The 21,524-nt window shown below is 44.1% G+C and overlaps 2 protein-coding genes and 1 non-coding gene across 6 annotated transcripts; 1 reads left to right on the top strand and 2 right to left on the bottom strand.

Annotated features, from left to right (window-relative positions):
* Positions 1–3,899: 3,899 nt before the first annotated feature.
* Positions 3,900–8,536, bottom strand: ilf2 (interleukin enhancer binding factor 2). Its single transcript, XM_048230134.1, has 8 exons — positions 8,438–8,536; positions 7,689–7,791; positions 7,281–7,397; positions 6,705–6,783; positions 5,671–5,758; positions 5,506–5,567; positions 5,224–5,338; positions 3,900–3,998 (listed from the first exon to the last, which is right to left on the bottom strand). The coding sequence occupies exons 1-8, from the start codon at positions 8,534–8,536 to the stop codon at positions 3,900–3,902; spliced, it is 762 nt and encodes a 253-aa protein (XP_048086091.1).
* A 2,503-nt stretch (positions 8,537–11,039) lies between these two features.
* Positions 11,040–11,111, top strand: trnam-cau. Its single transcript has one exon. It is a non-coding gene; the product is annotated as a tRNA-Met (tRNA).
* A 175-nt stretch (positions 11,112–11,286) lies between these two features.
* Positions 11,287–21,503, bottom strand: chtopa (chromatin target of PRMT1a). Of its 4 annotated transcripts, none has more exons than XM_048229315.1 (6): positions 21,186–21,503; positions 20,598–20,689; positions 18,494–18,659; positions 16,354–16,600; positions 13,391–13,534; positions 11,287–12,959 (listed from the first exon to the last, which is right to left on the bottom strand). In XM_048229315.1, the coding sequence occupies exons 2-6, from the start codon at positions 20,660–20,662 to the stop codon at positions 12,745–12,747; spliced, it is 837 nt and encodes a 278-aa protein (XP_048085272.1). In that variant the 5' UTR covers positions 20,663–20,689; positions 21,186–21,503; the 3' UTR covers positions 11,287–12,744. The 4 variants fall into 4 exon arrangements, with proteins under 4 accessions (XP_048085272.1, XP_048085273.1, XP_048085269.1 ...); XM_048229316.1 differs by having other exon boundaries at positions 18,509–18,659; XM_048229312.1 differs by lacking the exons at positions 20,598–20,689; positions 21,186–21,503 and having other exon boundaries at positions 18,494–19,160.
* Between the last annotated feature and the right edge of the window lie 21 nt (positions 21,504–21,524).

The raw sequence follows: 21,524 nt of genomic DNA, 5'->3' as shown, positions 1-21,524 counted from the left end.
GGGATTAGCACTTTACAAACAAAAAAGAAAAGAAAAAAAGACATTTTACGCAGATTAAAAAGCACAAAGGACTACTCTCTCTCTCTCTATACTTTCTCCACTGTGAAGGACTTCAAGCTAAAGAAAATAAAAGCCTCTTAGGAGAGATGCATTATGACGCCACCTAGTGGAAGACTTCATACACAGATCCCACTCTTCACCTCCAGGTTTTCTGGAACACAACAAACTGTTGGACAAACTCATTCCATTAAACTGTTGGACATCTTTGCACACATTTCTCTCTCTTTCTCTCCCTCCCTCTCTTTCTCTCCCTCTCCCTCTCTCTCTTTCTCTCCCTTCCTGTATGCTTTGTTTAAGTTCACTTGTTCTCTCTCTCATTCTCTCTCTCTTTCACTATCACTTCTCTCTCTTATGCATCTTCTTATGAGTATACATACACACCTTGTCTTTTCTGCTTGCCTTGAATAGGTTCGTATTCAATGTATTTGGAGACAAGTTACTATTTGTCAACAACTGTACAGACCTTGAAATGCTGGATCTTTCCTAAGCAAGCCTGAGGTGCTGGTTATCGTGGTCAGTTAATGTAACATTCAAACAACTCCATGGCACCGTAGGTCAGGGGGCCACATTTTAACCCGTCAGCAAAAAAAATAGAAGATGGAAAATGGAACAGACTCATTCACTACTTACCTCTCTGCCTCAACTCAACTCCGCTCTCAAACATGGCCTCTGAAAACAAGGACTGACACACTCTTTCAGTAGTCCCAAACTACAAAACTACAAACATTCATAAAAAAAAACACCACTACAGTTTGTTTATTCATTTGTTTGTTTGATTTTTCAACAACAAAAAAACTATTTTGGTGTGTGTTTGTGCGCTTATAGACTGCGTGAACGCCAATCCATTTGGTTTTGTTGTTTTTTTTCTGAAGCTGAGTGTAGGCCGGAACACCTGTAGTTGTAGTGTGGTGTTCTGTTGCCGGTGGCGACGGTGAGCTGGTTTTAGGCTCTTTCTCTTTTCTGTAGCGCTGCAGAGCTGATAGCCGTGTGTGCTAATAAACGCACTGTGATGCCGTCGACCTCCCCCGTGGTAACTAAAATCACTCTTCTGCAACAAGCAACCTGCTGAAGTTCATGGGTCATAGAACACTGAAAAATTACTGTGTAATTTAAATTCAAGAACAAATAACCTTATCACACTTAGTTTTATTATGTACATACCACCTATTGCTACTCAGTTACTTGTTATTAATATTATATGGATTGTTATGATGACCATTGTTGTTATAATATTGCTACTATTATTACTACTATTATCATTACAATTAAATGTTATTTCAATTACGATCATGGATAATCTATTCAGTATTCAAAGGGGTGTTTCAAACGTGAAGAGAATTTAATATATGGAGACTTTTTTTCTTTAAATGCTGCTACTTAGCCTTTTCTAGGACGTTCAGGGGTGAAGAAATCGATTTGGAGTGGAGACGTGATCGATCTCTCCACTTGGCACTTGCATGCAAAGAAGAATTAACAATAAAAAAAAAGAAGTTAAATCAGCTTTTCCGCTGAAGACCAAAAGAGATCTTCCACTGCAGTCCTGGACACAGATGACATTTTTTCCTTATACAGGGTGGACACAGTGTGAGTGTGTAAGGAGGCAGCAGGTGTGAGCGTTGCCGATCCATCGCTAGGTCAGCTTTTACCAGGGCTAGGACGTTGCTATGTGGAGTCCATCCTACTGTTAGCAGTTTTGCCCACTGTTAGAGGCTATTTCTATCCCAGAAATCTGTGATGTAGCAAAAACAATCTATCCCATTTTTGTTGTATTATTGGGTTTTTTTTTCCTCTATCCTTTCTTTTCATGGACAGCACCATATTTACAGAGATAAACACAAAAAGGACACGCTATAGCACCACCCCTTTTCTCAATCTCTTTTCATGTGTATATGTATAATCGTGGGGAGATTTATTTTCTGCAGTGCCAAGGTACAGGGAAAACAGACCCCCCCTCCCATCCCACCAATTTAGTACTTTGATCATCCCAAGTCACATAGCAATAGGGTAGCCACGGGACAGCAGGTCTCCTTTCTGGACTCTTCAAACCAGGAGGGTGGCCGAGTAGGCTCAGCCCGCGTGAGTCACTGGGAGATTTCTGAGCACAGTGTTGGCACACCTTCTCTGTGTTTTTTTTGGTCCCTCTTCTCTTCTCTGGCCAGGGGCCTGTACTGATGTGTGTGTGCTAGTGCAAAGCAACCGAGAAGGCTCACTGTGATGTGGAATATCTAAGAACACAGAATGTAACACTGTCAACGTTGTAAACATTTTCTAATTATTACAAAGCTATTTTAGCGAGTTTAAAACATGTGTCTCCATGTCTTTCTTGTTGCCATGGTTATTTTACACCTGATGGACGAACCCTATCAGGCTTTGACGGATGTCAGGATGTTAGTGTGATGCAAAAGAACTGTGCAAGTCTAGTGACACCCTGTGGTCAGACAGTGAAAAAACTGAATCCTTAAACCATTCGGTAGTGACCGTTCATAGGTACATACTGAATACAAGACTTTAAAAAAAATGACATCACAAATACTTATACTTAAAAAATGGTTTAATGTATCTGAACGTAAAAACCAGTTGATACTTGTACACATCACAAGTGAAACGACAGCGGCCACTTCGAGAAAAACTGATTCAGTAGGTAAAAGACTGGGCAGTCCAAGGACCAATCATAATCATCCATTTGTCTGGGGCCCTTGGGTCCAACTCGGTGGGGGCCATTAAAAAGTCCAAAAACACATAGCACTTCTAATAAAAATAAAAACTTCTTAAAAAAAAAAGGAAATCGATGGTCAAATAATAGATCACCTGGAATGAAAACAGAAATGGAGGTTTCGATCAGATATATTTTATAGTCATATTTCTTCTATATATATATATATATATATATTTTATAGTGATATTTCTTCATAGCTTTGACATCTGACCTAGTTCAGAGCAGCTGTCAAATACAGTAACAATATGCAATTAACATTTAGAAATTCCGCAGACTCTTCTCCATAGCAACAGAGGAGAAAAACAGCCAGGATAAGCAGAGGGGTCATGAGAGTGAACTTCATGATTGAGTAACATCAGTATGTTTTCAAATCGTCAAAAGAGTCAAACTCATCCAACTAAAGTGGTCAAACTGAGGTGTATTCAAATCTTTTGAACATGAAGTGAATATACACTGAGACCTCCTCAAACTGTTTGCCAGTGATCGCAAACGTTCGCATAAAAACTCAAGACAAAGCGAAAACTGTAAATGTTTGCTTCCTGTGCTGTTCAAAAGACGCTTGTTTAAATGGCCGATTCACCCAGATGAAATACTCCTGATTCTCTTACAGGGACACTCGTGCAGGTGAGGTGAAGCCCCAAGATTATTCATATTATTAAATTATTCCAAAAATGATCATATCATATTCAATTATTCATTCAAGTTTTCTTTATCAAGGTAGGAAATATAATTAAAATTGGCCTTGACCTGTATGAATAATTATGGGCTAGTATGAGGCCTGATTCTAACTCTTACACATATAGGGGGGTCCTCCTGAGTCTCCATGCTCTCGTCCTCTCCATCCCCTCCCTCCTCCAGAGCCTCGTCCTCCTCCTCCTTCCGCTCTGGGGGCTTCTCGTAGGCCTTCTCCGACGGGGTGACGATGACGCCATCCCAGGTGGACATCTCTGAGGCCAGGTCTATAAGGGCCCAGAAGAGAGGAGAGATGACGCGGATCATATTAAACGTTTTTAGAAAAATAATAAATATTTTACAGGAGAGATGACGCAGGTCATATTAAATGTTTTTAGAAAAATAATAAATATTTTACACACACACACACACAGTATATTATATCAATATGCTACTCACAGCTGGCATCACCCTCCAGTCCCAGGATCTTTCGGTATCCTCCATGAGACAACACTCTCACCAACGTCTGGGCTGTGAAACACACCATGTCCTACACATACACACACGGAGGGAGGAGGGGTTAGAGAGGAGTTTTTTTAACACCAACACTCTTTTCATCACCTCACTCACTTCATCTAATGAAACAGCGGCGGTGTTAAACACACTCTACAGCCGTCATCACACTCTCATTAGCTACGCCTTCGCAATCATCAGTCCTCCTTATTAACTTCGCCGCCCCCATCTCGGCTGCAGAGTTAGGGTCAATTACGTCTCGCCGCTGTTCAATCACACATCAGCTCTGATTTGCTAGTCAGGATTTTCCAATTAATTAAGTCGGTAACTCCGTGTCCTCCATCGCGTTCTCCGTCGGTGGCAGGGAGGTGGCGCTGACCCCTACGTGCAGTGAGCCTGTTCGCCCCAACGGGGTGAGTGGACCCCCCCATTAGACACGGCAATTATGTGGCGGCACAGCAATCAGCTCAACAGCCGCGTATCAAACCACTACAGCAAAGGAACCTTCAGCCGCTTAATAACCCACTACAGCATCTCACAGCAGAGGAACCTTCAACCCACTACAGCATCTCACAGCAGAGGAACCTTCAACCGCCTATCAAAACACTACTGCATCTCACAGCACAGGAACCTTCAGCAGCGTATCAACCCACTACTGCATCTCACAGCAGAGGAACCTTCAGCCGCTTAATAACCCACTACTGCATCTCACAGCAGAGGAACCTTCAGCACCGTATCAACCCACTACTGCATCTCACGCGTGGAGTCCGGCCCGGGTCATTTCCCCACCCCATCTCTCTCTGCTACTCGCTTCCGGTCACTCTCTCTACTGTCCTGTCTGATTAAAAGCATAAAAAGCCCCCCTGTTATGAGGCAGAACAGGATCAGCGTCTGACAGCAGTTCTGAACCGCAGAGCAGAATCAGCGTCTGACAGCAGTTCTGTTCTGAACCGTAGAGCAGAATCAGCGTCTGACAGCAGTTCTGAACCGCAGAGCAGGATCAGTACTACAGCAGCAGAGAGCTGTTATAGATTTCTAGTCTTTTATCAGGAGGTGTACCACTGCCATATCTTAGCGGTTTAGTGATGAACCTGGTCATCTTAAAATAGCCCCTGCTCTACTCCTGGTGACATCAATGGACAGAGTCCTCTCTTCCTATATTGCCCTGTTTGTTTGTTTGTTTGTTTGTGTGGATGGAGCTCTGCATCCTGTCTGCAAGAGGTCCACCACCCCTCACTCAGAGCTGTGAGGTCAGGGGTTACCTGCTGCTCCAGGGTCATGACGGTGTGCACGCGGAAGTTGCCGCTCTCGCAGGGGTCTGTGATGCCCACGGAACCTGGCAGGAAGAGCCCCGCAGCCAGCATCTGGAGACAGCGCCTACACACACACACACACACACACACACACACAAACAACAATTTGTCAATGGGTTATGCAAAGACAACGTTAACATGCACACACACACATTAATAAGAGGCCAAGTCACGCTTGTAAAGGACATCTAAATGTTTCATGTTTAATGTTGCGTGTTGAACTGTGCTTACCTGTAGGCCGCGTTGAGGGCCAGAGGCTGACGAGAGGGGTTATTCATGACCGCAGAGTGACCCTGCAGAGGGTGGGGTGGGGGGGTAGAACAGGTCAGTGGGCTGAAATGAAATCAACAGTAAGCGAGCCAGCAGGGACGACAGAACTAGAGGCTCTCATCTCACCAGCAGGTCCAGGATCCACGGAGTCAGGGGCTCAAAGCCTGGGAAGCGCACCCGCAGGTCCTTCAGCAAGCGGATCAGCACCTTCACACTTCACACACACGCACGCACATACATACACACACGCACGCGCACACACACAAACACGGCGCGACCGCACACACGCAGCAAGACGCACACCACACACACACACACACACCCCTCAGACTGCAGCACACACACACACACAAACACACACACACACAAACACACACACACACACACACACATACACAAACACGCACACACACACACACACACACACACAAACACACACACGCAAACACGCGCACACACACAAACACGAGGGTTAGGTTATCATAACCCAGAATGTGTTGCCCACATATAAACTAATGTTAGCATGCTAACCAACTAGCTTCAGACTACTTTCTATCTCAAGATGTGCCATCTTGAATACAATGCATACAATGAATACTTGAATACAATGAAAGGTCAATGCCGTCAATTGGCGCGTTCAAGACAACTGGAATCCCACAGAACCTTACCCATAGCTTCTTTAAAAAGCTCAACACAGAGGTTATTAAATAAAGAACTGAACACAGGTTGATTTCAAAACTGAATATATACTTTATCTTGTCTGAAAATGTCTTTTTAAAAATGTATGAATGAATAGGTTTTACAAAACCTATGGAAAGTAATTCAGAAGCAAGTGTGCCCATTTTAAGCAGGCTCCTAAGTATGCCTCTCACACCATATCCCATGTCCCAGGAGGCCCAGGTGTTTTCACTGTCTAATCGTTTCTGAATCGGTGTCAGGATCCATTACACCATTCATTACACTAGACCTGTTTGCCCTCTGTTACCTCACTTCCTGTTAGTGTTTTATAGCTATTTACTCACAATATGTTGTTTCTGGCGTAGTTATCATTTTTCTCTTTCTGAGAATCTAGTTCCTTCATCGTGTATCTACACTGTGCTTTAGAAGGGTTTCCCACCTGCAGGTTGCTCTGTAGATAAAGAGGATGATGGGTAACTCACGTGGACTGTGAGGCGTTCTCCTCAAACCAGCGGGCATGACGAATAGCAGCCAGGGCACTCTGGAGGACCTTGATGTCCACTGAGAAAGAAAGAAAGAAAGAAAGAAAGAAAGAAAGAAAGAAAAAGAAAGAAATTTTAAAATAAAGAGATTGATCCAAGTTTCTTTTCAGAAAACAGACAATAATAGTGTAGCATGTTAACTTAATTTGTACAAATAATTCCTATTAAACCTGACTGGTGAGAACATTTAATGACATTTAAATGACATTTAAACCAGACTGGTGAGAACATTTAATGACATTTAAACCAGACTGGTGAGAAGGTCCGCTCGTCGTGTACACCGATTCAGTGGTGGTGGAGCACCAAAAGCCAATTTAACGATAATTAACAATATATTTCGCATTTCTTATCCATACATTATCAAACTTGGCACTGCACTCACCCGTGCCTGTAGCAAGACGGTCAAGTTTGAAATCAGTCGGACGAACAGTTTGAGAGATATGCAAATAACAGACAAACATGCATGCACGCGCGCCAGACGTTGCGGTCATTAATACATAGAAGTGTTCTACGTACGGTGAAGCTCGGGGTCTAGTTTACGCAGGTTGGGCGGCACCGTGGTAATGAGGATCTTCACTGTGGCATCAGCTGAGCTGATCTCAAAGCCCGTCTCATTGGTCAGCATGGAGAGAACTAAACACACACACAGTTAATTTATTTCGGAGTTCAGGAATATATGGACAACTTGTAAATAAAGTCTAAATCAGCACAAGAGTCTGTTCAGAAAAGCATCTTATTAATGTGGCCTAACGAGAGAGAGAGAGAGAATATCACCTTCAGCTGGGTCCTGTGTGCGTAGTGTCTCCACCACTTTGTTGCCCAAAGCAGCTACTGCTTCCACTAAAACACACACACAATGTAATGAATATCATCTCTTCCAAACCCATCAGTTAGTCAGTGTATTTTAGTGTATGGGTCCCTCACATGTAGGCAAGATCTTCAAGATGACCACCAGGTCCGCCACGTTATGCCCTGTTGTCATGGTACCCTTCTTGTAGGATCCCACCTGGCGCACCTCTTCAATTTGCTACATGAATAGAAAAAGTGAAAACTTAATGACTTAGCCCCTCTATTATACTAGAGAAATGTAGGGCCCCAATTCAAATGTCAAGCAAAGTGCAAAGTCATTGAGTGGGAAAAAGTGAGAGCACTAAGCTAACCCAGCAATGTCTGTGCTTATGATCTCGCTCATGGTGTTAAAGTAGCAAATAGATTTTGCTTAGTTATCAAATTAACTCCTCATTAACTAATTAGTTTAGATATTTCACTTAGCCCGGTGTTCAAATTAAGGCCCTTCATCTTAAACACGTCTAATGTATAACAACTTTCTGTTAGTCACAGAGCTTGTTCCACAGACTCACCACTTCAAAGGTTCCCGGGGCAACAATGAGGTTGTCGATGACATTGTTGATCTTGGTAACTAGGGACAAGATGGAGGACTGTGGAGAGAGAGAGAGAGAGAGAGAGAGAGAGAGAGAGAGAGAGAGAGAGAGATGTACAAATCAGAACCAAGGCAAGAGCTGGACCACACTGACTGTAATGGCTATGGATTTTCTCTCTCTCTCACACACACTGATTGTAGCAGCTATGGGTTCAGACAGACAGCCATACAAGACCATCTGTGGACCTGGCCACCTATGTGGTTTTATGGGAGGCGGAGCCATCATGCTCACCTGTTCAGCAGGTGTGGGGCTGAGGTCCTGGTTCCTCTTGAGGAGGCACTCGCTGAAGGCCGTCTCGTCTGGTGCGGGCTTCACCCTCGGAAAGGCCATCTCACACTGCACATGACACACACAAACGATACGCACACACACACACACACACACAAATTAATGACCTCTACCTGAGCTGAGCATGCATCACTTCTTGTCTCATCAGTTGGTTAGGCCTTTCTTTGCACTCACAGATTTACACTTCAACAATGTTAGACGTCTACTCTTTTAACACATACACACACACTACATTTCTACACACGCTCATCTACCAGGTGTATGAAATACATGCAGGATGGTTTTAATGGAGACTGAAGTGAATTACATAAAAAGGCTACTAACAGCTGGCTATTGATTTCTCCCCTGGTATGGAGTGACCTCGTACAAAAGGCTAACTGAACTGTACACAGTCGGCCCTTATAACGCTGCTGATCCAATGACGTCACACAGATCGAGGACTTACCACATAGAAATCAAATGGGATGTGAGGGACAAAGGGACGATACCTGAAAGAGTAAATCACGTTGTGTCAGGTGAGAATACGAGACGGGAACAACCCCTGTATCTGTTCAATAGTATTTCTACAAGCATCAAATGTTTCGTGTGTGTAATTATATTGTGGCTTACATAATGACACATATGCCCACCAACGTTAATGTCCGTGTAAATAAAAGGGTCACCACTTACCCCTGCACGAGACCTCCCCGAGACCCGAACCGGCCACCCCGGCCTCTTCCCCTATCGCCTCTGTTGGATTGTTGAGAAATATACAGATCAGTCTATCGTGCAATTTGGCCTCACAATCGTATAATGAAAATACGTTACACATGCACGTCTGCACTAACGCAAACACGTCTTGAATCATAGATAGCCACCTGAGTGGAGAATTAAACAAGCATATCTAGCAAGAGAGCGATCACCTAGAGAGAATGTAGCCATTCAGCACAGCAGACATAGAAATGAATCATTATTGATGATGAGTTAAAGCACTTAGTAACAAAATGATTATTTCTAAATAGTGCCGGTTCACCGTGCACGGCCGTAACGTTATCAAACATTATCAAGCGAAACCTGTGATGAATCCACATAGGTTTGAGATCCTGTTCAGCAACAAAATTACGTTAACTATGCTAGCTGGCTAGCTACATAACTACCACAGCAGCACACTAGCTGTTATCTCAGTCCTAACAAAAGAATCCTCTGTAATTTAGGGACACAAATACACTAATAAATACCTCATTGCGTACGACGTTTTGACTGCCTGTAAAAATAAACTGCAAATAATCAACCAGCTTCCTCAGCCGGTCACCTAATTCATTCAAGCAGACGGCACGAACGAACAAGCAAGCTTTTTAGCCGTGTGTAACCAGCAACAATAAGACTATTTTCGTCGTATTTTTTTCTCCAAAATAAAAGTCAAACCGTTTACAACAGAGCCATACAGCTATGCTTTACAAGGTTGACAATCGTCCAAAATTGTACAAAAAGGTGCTTAAATGTCTACATGAGACACCAAGTAAATTCAACATTGATCATCATCCTTAATGGACAACATTTTGATGAAACGTTATGGGTGAGGCCTCCTCGGGGGCTCTTGGCGTGAAATGCAACTGCCTGAATTGTAAAATCCATCAGGTTAAATTGGTACATATTTATAAGAAACTAATAACAAATAGATAGATAGATAGATAGATAGATAGATAGATACTTTATTGATTCCCAGGGGGAAATTCAAGGTCTCAGTAGCATGCAGCATCACAAAACTAAATCAAATATCCACATAGTGTGCTTAAGGATGATAAGAAAATATCAAAATGCTATTCAGTATGATTTTGCTAAGATTGCCAGTGTTGATTGACAGCAGAGACTGGCATAGATAGATAGATAGATAGATAGATAGATAGATAGATAGATACTTTATTGATTCCTAGGGGAAATTCAAGGTCACAGTAGCATACAGACAACATACACACACACATTCACTAACAGCAGAAAAAGTAATTAAAAGTATATAATATAAAAAACACAACTAAGCAATAAGGACTGCAGAAGATAAAGAATATACTAAATATACTAAAATACAAATTATACTAAATAAAACTTAATCTAAATCAATATGTTGTGCAAAAGGTTAAACATTTTATTAAACCAGATTTTTAAACTGTAGGCCAGGCCTACTTTACTTTTTACCCGATATTCATATCTATGGGTTTTACTTTGAAGCCTATGGTAGACATTTTCCGCTGTTGTCTTATTGTCGTTGGGTCCACAGACCGATGGTTCTTCGTCAATGCACTGTAGAAGTGCGACGTGGGCACCTCTACTGCCTCCTATCTGCTGGTGTCTGAAGGAAATGCGATTACAGTGTCACTTTTGAAGAGATGGAATAATGGTTGTTTTTAAACACTTTTTGACTATTACAGATATATATAGATTTACGACCCATTTTGGAATTACAACATTTTACACATCTATCTCATAAACACAATAGAGGCAGCCGTGGCACGATTTAAGATTTGCACTTTTCTTCAAAACGTCTCGTGGAAGTAGGAAGGCCCGTGGAAGCAGAGTGGCGCAGCGGAAGCGTGCTGGGCCCATAACCCAGAGGTCGATGGATCGAAACCATCCTCTGCTATCCTTTTCATGATGGTCTAATTCAATCAATGGATATCAAAGTGGTTACCGTTCAGCTACAGTTCAGCATGATGCGAATTTCTGGGTACCCAGATTAACAGTAAACTGGTGGATATATTTATTTAATTATGTATTTATTAAAACGATTATCAGACTTCATTAACAGCCTCAAAATGTTTTAGTGCACAGTATTACAATCTTTAATATTTGATTTTTAAACAATACATATCCCAAACTGAGTCTGACATGTCAGATTTCTCTGGCAGGAGGTCTGTTTTACAGCAATAGTGTCCATCATTTTAGTGTACCAATTTTGGGCTCCAACTTATTCTGGAAAAAAAAATATGTCATCCATGTTTAATAATTCCTTCAAATTTAATGACAGCTTTGAAAGCAACAAGACAAGGTTTAACAACACAAATATTCCCATCAGTGTCCCGGTATTTCACACAGAGGAATAGGGGCCTTGTTCTGGCAGTGTCATTATCTGTAGGCATTTATAAGCATCTTTGTGGATCTCCCATCAAACATATTTGTATGACTGTTGTAGCCTTCATTGGTCAGTAAAATAAAATCTTAAAACAATACCACTGTTCAACTGTTCGTCATTTGATCAGTGCTTGTTTGCAAGGCACCACAAATGACACCCTCCACGTCACGTAATGTAAACATGTAAACAGGAACAAAGAGCCTGGCAAGATGTAATTTTCAGGTATCAAACTGCTAACCTGGGTACCCAACATAAAACATTTGACTTCGAATCATTTGTATTGTAAAAACCTACTGGACGTACTGCTGGGCTATTTATGAGAAAACAAATATACACATAATCCTTCACATGGCAGGTCACTGATTGTTTTACTTCTGTTAAATTGTTTTGTTATTGCTTAGTGATAGTGAAAAGATTTCATACTTTAAGCAAAGCAAAACCCTGATAGATATCTCAGCATTCTGCAGACTCATAATAATATAATGAAGCATAACAATTTCATCTAATTGCCAAGCACCTGGAGTCCTACCAAATACTCAACACTTTATTAAAAAAAACCAAAAAAAAAAACAAATCTGCTTTGAGTGGATCAGCAGAACAAGGGGAGCACATTGCCCTCTTAGTTACAGTTAAAGATTACAGGTCAGGTCATAGGTCATACAGGTCATATAACAAACAGAAACACAGCAACCAATCCAGTCCTCCCTATGGTCCGATAAAACATTCAAAAGAAATGTGTACACACAAATGTATATTTGTTTCCCACTTGTGTATAACAGCCTAGCCTGCGGATATAGAGGAATCCGATGTGTTTAGAATCTTGTCATTAGTGTGCTGTGCTGTGCTGTGCAGTGCAGTGCGTGGATCTGACCAGTCCCTGGAAGATGGGCATCAACATATCAGCATGGCCGAGTCCCCTGGGTGTGGTGTGAGTCCGTATGCGTGTTTGACCTTATGGCACTTTCAGAGATATATTCATTTTCATATTCATATTCATATCATATGTGTGTGTGTGTGTGTGTGATATAAAAAATCTTCTTCATGTAAAAGTCTTTAAGTGTTTTCTGCAGGTCTACGCTGCTTTGCTTCCGTTGTGGATATGGACGAGCCTCGCTGCCCAGGAGAGAGGGGGGGGCAGAGACGGTCACTCCATGCTGTCAGGGTCAGCCTGGGCCATGTACGCGTCGAGCTCGGCGTCCAGGTGCCCTTTGGTCTTGGACATGTAGGCGTCCAGCTGGTTGTCCAGCTGCTCCCGCGTCACCTGGGTACTGCGTCCACCCCCGACGGCTCCTCGACCCCGGCCGCGCCCACGGCCACCACGGCCGGCAAATCCCCCGCGACCGCGCATGCCGCCGCGTCCTGCACGAGAACGAGAAGAGACGTCACTCACAACACACCTCACTTACTTCTACACACACACAATTTCTATTACACTTGTATTCTCTATTGATGTGGTGCCACTGGCCAGGTGGTTTTACGCATTTTTTATTTATGTTTTAATTTTTATTCGGTAGGTGTGTCAATGTTGTCTATTGTCTTTGATCAATATTATCTACTGCCTTTGGTCAATGTTGTCTATTATCTTTGATCAATATTGTGTCAATGTTGTCTATTGTTTTTTGGTCTGCTGTGTACTGGCTTCTTGGCCAGGGCTCTCTTGTACAATAGATGCAAATCTCAATTGATGTTATTTCTTCCTGGTTAAATAAAAGGTAACAGAACGTAAATCTCTCACAGTACTGACTGAGTGTAACAGTTTGCAGGTGTACATTACTACTACCACTACCCACCTCTGCCTCGGACTCCAGCCCCTCCTCTTCCTGCTCCTCGGCCAATCATCATGGCCCCTCTGCCAGGTCCGCCTCCTCGCTGACGCATGCCCCTCCTCAGGCCTGCTCGCCCAGCGCCCCCACGGCCTCGCATCTGGCCCATGCCTACAGACACACACACACACACACACACACGCACACGTTAAAACACACCTTACTCAGGCAATCAATAAGTCAAGTTAAAAGGCCAGGAAATGCAAGCAATTTATTTAAAAAAAAAAAACACCTGTGTGATCATTCCACACTGTGGTCAATGCAACACAGCGCTTCTTGGAACGTTCACGAATCACACACACACGCACGCATTCTCTCTCAGGGTCATCACACAGCCAGGGCTCAAAAATGAACACCAGCAAGTAGATGTTTATATCGGCGGCTGAATCACGGCAGGTACTGCGCCACTTTGGCATGCTAATCAACTGTGAGAAACAGGCTACTTCCGTCTGTCACGTTAAACTGGCTTGAAACAGGCTACTTCCGTCTGTCACGTTAAACTGTGAGAAACAGGCTACTTCAGTCTGTTACGTTAACCTGGCGTGAAACAGGCTACTTCCGTCTGTCACGTAAAATTTGGCGAGAAACAGGCTACTTCCGTCTGTCATGTTAAACTGGCGAGAAACAGGCTACTTCTGTCTGTCACGTTAAACTGTGAGAAACAGGCTACTTCCGTCTGTCACATTAAACTGGCTTAAAACAGGCTACTTGGGTCTGTCACGTTAACCTGGCGTGAAACAGGCTACTTCCGTCTGTCACGTTAAATTGGCTTGAAATCTCCCTTAGCCGTTACATGCGTCTGCTGAGAAAACAAATAGTTCCCCACACAAATAGCACTTACGAAGTTTCAGATGCTGCACAGAAACGTAGGCCATTACTTGCTTACTTTCACTTTCAGTGAAGTTCCATTTCGATAGCGAACGGACTAGCCTACTCACGGAAGTCATCAGGCCTATAGGCTACAAAATGATTGGACCTCCAGTCTTATAAGAGCCCAGCACACACATTGTGGCTAGTCCAGGACTAGTAAGCATGGACACTCAAAAGATTGTACACTCTTCACTTTAGCCCATCACATTAGTGTGGTGAGGTTATTTCTCTATAAGCCAAAGTCAGCTTTATCGTCAACTTCTTCACATATACTAGACATGCAGAAGAATTGAAATTGCGCTTCTCACTATCCTATGGTGAAGAAGAAAACAATGCACCAGATAAGACAAAAAGTGCTTTATTTCTCCACCTTGGTTGTAGAAGTCAGGATGTCATTTGACACACGTTTGATCTAAAATTGTGCTCATCAAACTCCAACTGACTCGAAGTGCGTATAATGAGGGGAGACTACAGTGGACAGACGAGTTCCGCACAGGGACAAAGGGCAGCACAATACGGTCTGGTTTAGAACCAGCTGCTCAGAACACCTTGGGGCCTAAAGCTGGCCCTTCAAGTCCTCAGCTGCTTGTGTGAAGACCCGAGCTTGTCACTCATTGTTCGCTTTCATCACAATGACAAACAGAGGGGTCATTCCACGTCAATTCAACCAGGTCAGGACCCATGCACTTAGGTCTCAAAATTCTGAAAAAAGGAATCTTCTGAAGGCCTAAACAGAGCCCAGCCAAAAACTCCATTAACATTTTGATCAACTCTGAGGGACAGCTAAGACCATGCAGGATCATCCAGACCAAACGTGACGATTTTGCTACATACCATTCCTATTTATGTACCAGCATGCAACATGTGAGCCTCCTACATGGTTTAGTTCTTGTGCTATGGGCTTGTGAACTTTGACAAAAAAAAATGGCTGTATCATGGAAAGTATTACTCTCACATAAAAGTAATTTTACAGTGCGTCTCCTGGGTAACATAGGTACACCTGGTAATTTTTTGAGTGCGTGGGCCCTGGTTGAATTGACGTGGAATGACCCAGAGGGGAGATTCCAAACTCTTCTGTCCCCATAACTACACAGCAACACTTCACAGCGATGACATGGTCATGCACTAATAGGCCTCATCTATATAAATAATTAGTGCACTGATAATGCACTAATAGGCCTCATCTATATGAATAATTAGTGCACTAATAATGCACTAATAGGCCTTGTCTACATGAATAATGCACTAATAGGACTTTTCTATATGAATAATTAGTGCACTAATAATGCACTAATAGGCCTCTTCTATATGAATAATTAGTGCACTAATAATGCACTAATAGGCCTCTATTAGAAGTAATAAAAACTATGTTGAAGTAACATAGCCATGCACTAATAGGCCTCTTCTATATGAATAATGTTGAATAAACATAGCCATGCACTAATAGGCCTTGTCTATATGAATAATGCACTAATAGGACTCGTCTATATGAATAATGTTGAATAAACATGGCCATGGCTAGGATTAGGTGCCTTAAAGGGAAACTTGGCAGGATTTACCCCTCTGCTGGAGAAATTGTGCATTATGCTATTTCAAACTGTGGGAAAAGGTAACGATAAAGCACATGGATTTGTTTACAAGCTAGCGAACGGTTAGCATAAGTTTGGCAGAACTATGTGGATGTTACAAGGTAAGAATTTAAAACCAGTTTCTTGTTTTCTCACTTCTCTTTCGGGGACGGTAGTCTCAATGTTGCAAGGTTGGTTTTTTCACCTGAGGGCGCTAGGGATGTGGGAAAGTCACCATTTTCACCGGAACAGGTCATTTAACCATCCAAATGATTTCTAAACGGGTTTATTACGTTGAAATAGTTGCCAAGTTCCCCTTTAAAGTCAACGGTGGCAGCGCTGCCTGGAAGACAACGTTGGGGGCTTAAAACACCATCGAGCGTCTATATCCCGAGTCCCGAGGGAGAGAGAAAGAGCACGCAGACGAGAGAGATAGAAAAAGAGAGGGCGAAAACAAGCGCCCCTGCTGTCGGTGTCCGAGTGTGGACTGACCTCTGAAGACGAGGGCTCCCCTCATGCCCACTCCTCGGCCGCCGCGTCCCCTCAGTCCTCCTCCGCGCGCCGCTCCTCTCAGCCCGCCTACGACGAAGCCTCGACCCCCGGCGAAGCCTCGACCCCCGGCGAAACCTCGGCCCCCGGCGAAGCCTCGACCCCCGCCGACCCCACGCATCATCAGGGCCCCCACCGGCCGGCCCAGACGCGCCTGGATGTTGCTCTTACCCAGGCGCTGCTTCAGGCTCTGAGGGATGGGAGGGAGAACACACACACACAGTAAGTAAAGGTGGGGAGAGACACAAGTCATATCCAGTTTTTCTGCATGCCAGCACTGGTGTGGTGTGGTGTGGTGTGGTGTGGTGTGGGGTGGTGTGGGGTGGGGTGGGGGGGGTGGTGGTGGGGTGGGGGGGGGGTGTGGGGTGGGGTGGGGTGGTGGGGGGGTGGGGTGGGGTGGTGTGGGGTGGTGTGTGGGGTGGGGTGGTGTGGGTGGTGTGGGGGGTGTGATCAGGGGATGGAAAAGGGTTTTAAAACGCAGCTGGAGACAAGTCCAACGGCTTCCTGGGTAATCTGTTTGTTCTCCTGTGTTGTGTGCTGGATGATTGAGTGTCCCATCAGCATCAGATCATAACACACAGACATCAACATCAGCAACAACAGAATGCCGTGCTGACCCACTATTGGGAAAATATGAATATGCTCCTCAGTAACCAGAGAGCTTAAATACCTGCTCGTTTCTCAGCCCTACACAGGTAGATAAGACAGCTACTCCAATTCCAAAAACCCCTTTCATGTTATATTAAAGGAGTAACGTCGGAATGTTGGGAAATGAACGAAAGAATATCTGGGGTCATTGAATTCAACATAGGATTTTAGAACCTGCACACTGTTTGCCATACATTGACTTATTTGTGGCGGCCCACCACAATATCAACACTGACCACCACACAATGATTTTCCATGTTGTACTATTTAAATTGGATGGAATTTTTTCATTGTAGAGCTATGTGCACCTCTCCTTGTCTCTCAACAAACCTACATGCTTAAATCGGCATCATAACCACGCTGCGCTATTTTGTTAAAAACTGTTGCATTAAAGTTAATTCTGCAAACCTACCACCACAAATAGAATTCAATTCTGTGGGAAACACTGCTTCAATTGTTGCGGAACGGAATCTTACGTTAGAATGTTCAAAAACAGAACACTGAGCTTAGTAACAGGGTTGGGCAGGCCAGGCATGCATCTGAAATGCAGGCGCTGCAGTGAGTGCCAGAGGACCTGGTTTCAGCATCTCCAGGACTGCGGAGTTCTTCAAACCCCACCCCACCCCGCCAATCAAACTCTGATAGTTCAGGTTGGTCATAGCGCAATGGTATCGGCACACAGTCAAATTTCATACCAGGCACTGAACCCCACGAGTCATGTCTACAACATGTGACCGCTGATATGAGGGCTAAAGGTGCTCTGACTGACACACACACACACACACACACACACACACACACACACACGGTTTATCAGTCTGGTCAATGAGCGCACTATTCAATCATCTTACACCGTGTCCAAACCGCATGCATTGTGAGTGAGCGTTAGCGAAAAAATCTGTTTGATTACATGTGTTTTATTTGTCAATCATCTTAGTCTTCTCTTGCTTAACTAAAGCAAGTTAGCGGTTAGCTCTCTCATCTGTTTTACGAGGATTTCAAAACGTGATCTACATGCTGTGGACGTTATCTTCGCCTAGTTTGTGATATAGACTAAAAGTCAACCAAACAAGTCTTGCTAGATAAGTGACATGACCAAGTAACTATCTTGTTACACTAGCTTACAATATCTACCTCACCATCTTACATCTTAACTTTTAAACAGTGACCCTGGGCGGATTCAACAAACATCACAACAGCATAGCTAACACAGGACGCTAACCTTGTTAGCAATATTTAAAACAGTTAAATAAGTGAGTTAATTGGGTAACTTGGAGCAAACGAATTTCAATTTTTGAAGCGACAAACGACAGTTGAAGAGCGAATTCCCAAATATGTGACCAGGGGCTTAGGGACATTGGCATCATTGTGCTGTGTCTCACCCGACCCGTACCCTGCAGCGGCGGCGGCAGTAGCGATTGTGGGCTTGTCTCACCTGAAGACGACCCACCTGCTTGTGGTGGAGGGCGGCCTGTACGGAGGGCCGGTTCTCCATCTGCTGGGCCAGGCGTCGGTTCCGCGCGCTGGCCATGTGCTGCTGCTGCAGGCTGGCGCGGATGCTCACGGCGCTCGGCGGCTTGGTCTTCAGCATGTTTGTGAAGCTTGGAGGTGGGGAAGGGTGGGGACAGGAGAAGAGCAGGAGAGAGAGAGAGAGAGAGAGGGAGAGAGAGAGAGAGAGAGAGGTAGAGGAGAGAGAGAGAGGTAGAGGAGAGAGAGAGAGAAAAAGAGGGGGATAGATGAAGGAAAGGAGAGAGGGAGGAGGGGGGCAGTGGAGGGAGGGTTCCATATCAAATCATTTCACACACACACACACACCATGGACGTAGTCATGGGCAGCCCATGGCGTAGTCAGGCAATGCCCACTTTGTTTTTTGTGTTCTGTTTTGTCTGTTTAATCTCTCTCTCGCTCTCTCTCTCTCTGTGTGTGAGGTCTAGACACCCCGGCTAAACCAGCATATAAAGAGAGCTGTGAATGGGACAGACAAACGAGAAAAGAGCAGGAGAGACCCTGTGAAGAGACGATGGAGAGACACAGAGGAGACGAGAAAAGAGCAGGAGAGACCCTGTGAAGAGACAACAGAGAGACACAGAGGAGACGAGAAAAGAGCAGGAGACTAAAGAGAAACACAGAGGAGACGAGAAAAGAGCAGGAGAGAAAAGAGCAGGAGACGAAGGAGAGACACAGAGGAGGCGAGAAAAGAGCAGGAGACTAAGGAGAAACACAGAGGAGACGAGGAAAGAGCAGGAGAGACCCTGTGCAGAGACGACAGAGAGACACAGAGGAGACGAGAAAAGAGCAGGAGACAAAGGAGAACAGAGGAGGCAGATTTAGATGGATGAAAAATAAGAAATGAGGGACATTGTTTGACAGTTGACAGAAGAGAGCAAGAGAGAAAGGGGGAAAGTGAGAGAGTGTGGATAAGAAGGAAAGCAGCTGGAAAAGAACACTTCAGAGTTCCACAGTTCAGAGAAAAAAACAAAAGGATAAGGGAAAGGAAAAGTGCAGAGAGAGAAGAGGGATAAAGAAAAAAAAAAGGATATATATGTATATAAAAAGTATATATATTATATAAATGTATATATATATATATAATATGTATATATATATGAGAGTATATATAAAGGATAAAAGAAAGAAAGAGAGAAAGGGATAAAAAAAAAGAAGGGAGGGTAGAGAGGGAGAGAGAGGGATGAGAGAGAGAGAGAGAGAAAGAGGATAAAATGGACTGCCACTTCAGGTCTCCACCGTGTGGAGGGGGCTAAGCAGGGGTTGGAGACCCAGGACTGGAGGGTGGCCACCCAGTCTGGACAGCCCAGACCGGATTAATACCCAGTCCAGAAAGGGGACCCGCGAGATCCATCAGGAAACCTTCGGGAGGGGGACGGATGGCGAGAGAGGACGCCGGAGATGGCCACGTCCAGGCTAGGACTGGGTGCCTTTGTTTGGGGTGCGAGACATGAAGTCGAGGAGGGGAGAAAAGAGAGCAGAGATGAAGAAAGGATAGGGGAGAGAGATAGAGAGAGACAGAGACAGAAAAGAGTGTGTGAGAGAGAGAGTTTGCTTGAGGGCAAGGAAAAGCTGGAGGAGGACCACACTGGGCATCCTCCCTCCATGGTGTCTCATGTTTGCAACTTTCCATTCCCAAGGTCGAGGAAGCCCACTGAGCGTAGGGGGCACCACCTTACCTCATTACACCAGATCACCTTGACCCTCTCATCACACTTATGTGTGTGCACCGCTAAACAGAGCTCGCTCACTCCTCGGGAGAAGTGCAGCTCATCTAGAGCCATTTCAAAGCCATACAGCTTTACCAATCAGCCTTTACCAATAAGCATTATTTCTACATGACCGGACCACCCATTGCCATGGGTCTTCTCGTCTAAGCAGTGCACAGGATGTGGGCACTCTAGCGTCCATGACGGGTCTGGTATGGCCCTTCTGTGACTTCCAAAGTACGCCATCTTGCCGCGGCTCTCTACGTATCTCTAGGTCTGTTCTCTCCCATCAATAAAAGCTGTCGGGGTGCGTGGCGCCTCACCGCTCGTTCAGGGACACCTTGGTGGTGCTTTTCAGCACGACTTTTTGAGATGAAGGAGCACTCATTTTAGCTTCGATCTTGCTGGGAGATTTCTGTGAAAGAGACAGTAACAGTTAACGTTAATGATGACTTAACCTTAACAGCTTGAACAGAACAATGAAGACAGAAGTAGTCCACATTACATTTGACAGATGTCTGTCACTGACAAATATCTTATACCTTATCTAATACCTTAGCAAATCAATATATGCTATGTACGTAGCGTCGACTGAAGTATGACACGCCCAGACATGTCATTCTTCCAGAAACATTAACGTTAGCTAGCTAGAAACGAAACTTAGTCAGATTCGCCAACAACCAAAGGAAACACAACTTAGCTACGACAGACAGCTAATTTTATCATATATGACATTTCTATGCAATATGGATCATAACATTACGTAATCTTCTTAACCATGTAACATGCTAGCTGCCAAGTTGTCTTGGATACCAAGACTCATAACCTAAACCATCACAGATGTATAGCATCCAATTCTAATCAACCAGAATATAGCTCCAGCCAAGTGAGTAAAACAGTGAAATACTTACGTGAAGAATTTTCTAGACGAAACCGCTGAGACGTGATCTGTTTGAGACAGAAGTGCCAAAGAGTGTGCTCGCCAGTCAGTTTATCTGAGCTAACGTTTATGTAACGTTAGCGATCCACTTATCACGAGGTACCTGAACGACATCGACTAAAGAATGCGCTGCCAGCAAACAGAAGCAACGCCACGAATATTGTTCTTTCGTTTGGTGTTATTTTACAGTTGTAAGAATAACACAGGCGAAATCTAGAGAGTTACGCTGGCCAGCTACTGCTCTCCTCCCATTCAAAACAAAATGGTGCTAATCCCTTGTGTGTGTATATGACCCGACAGAGGAAAATGG

The sequence above is a fragment of the Alosa alosa genome, chromosome 20, assembly GCF_017589495.1.
Source record: "Alosa alosa isolate M-15738 ecotype Scorff River chromosome 20, AALO_Geno_1.1, whole genome shotgun sequence".
NCBI lineage: Eukaryota > Metazoa > Chordata > Actinopteri > Clupeiformes > Clupeidae > Alosa > Alosa alosa.
Note: the sequence above shows the minus strand (reverse complement) of the source record. Positions and strands in the feature narration are given on the sequence as shown.

What these genes read in the sequence shown, in the direction of transcription:
- chtopa (XM_048229312.1), bottom strand. Translation starts at nt 18,844, where the DNA reads ATGGAACCCTCCCTCCACTGCCCCCCTCCTCCCTCTCTCCTTTCCTTC. An exon ending in AGCAGGTGGGTCGTCTTCAG is followed by an intron (nt 16,601 to 18,493) that starts GTGAGACAAGCC and finishes CCCATCCCTCAG; the next exon opens with AGCCTGAAGCAGCGCCTGGG. An exon ending in GGGAGCCCTCGTCTTCAGAG is followed by an intron (nt 13,535 to 16,353) that starts GTCAGTCCACAC and finishes GTGTGTCTGTAG; the next exon opens with GCATGGGCCAGATGCGAGGC.
- ilf2 (XM_048230134.1), bottom strand. Translation starts at nt 8,536, where the DNA reads ATGGCCTTTCCGAGGGTGAAGCCCGCACCAGACGAGACGGCCTTCAGC. An exon ending in GCCCCACACCTGCTGAACAG is followed by an intron (nt 7,792 to 8,437) that starts GTGAGCATGATG and finishes CTATTCATGTAG; the next exon opens with CAAATTGAAGAGGTGCGCCA. An exon ending in ACTAGACCCCGAGCTTCACC is followed by an intron (nt 6,784 to 7,280) that starts GTACGTAGAACA and finishes TTTCTTTCTCAG; the next exon opens with TGGACATCAAGGTCCTCCAG.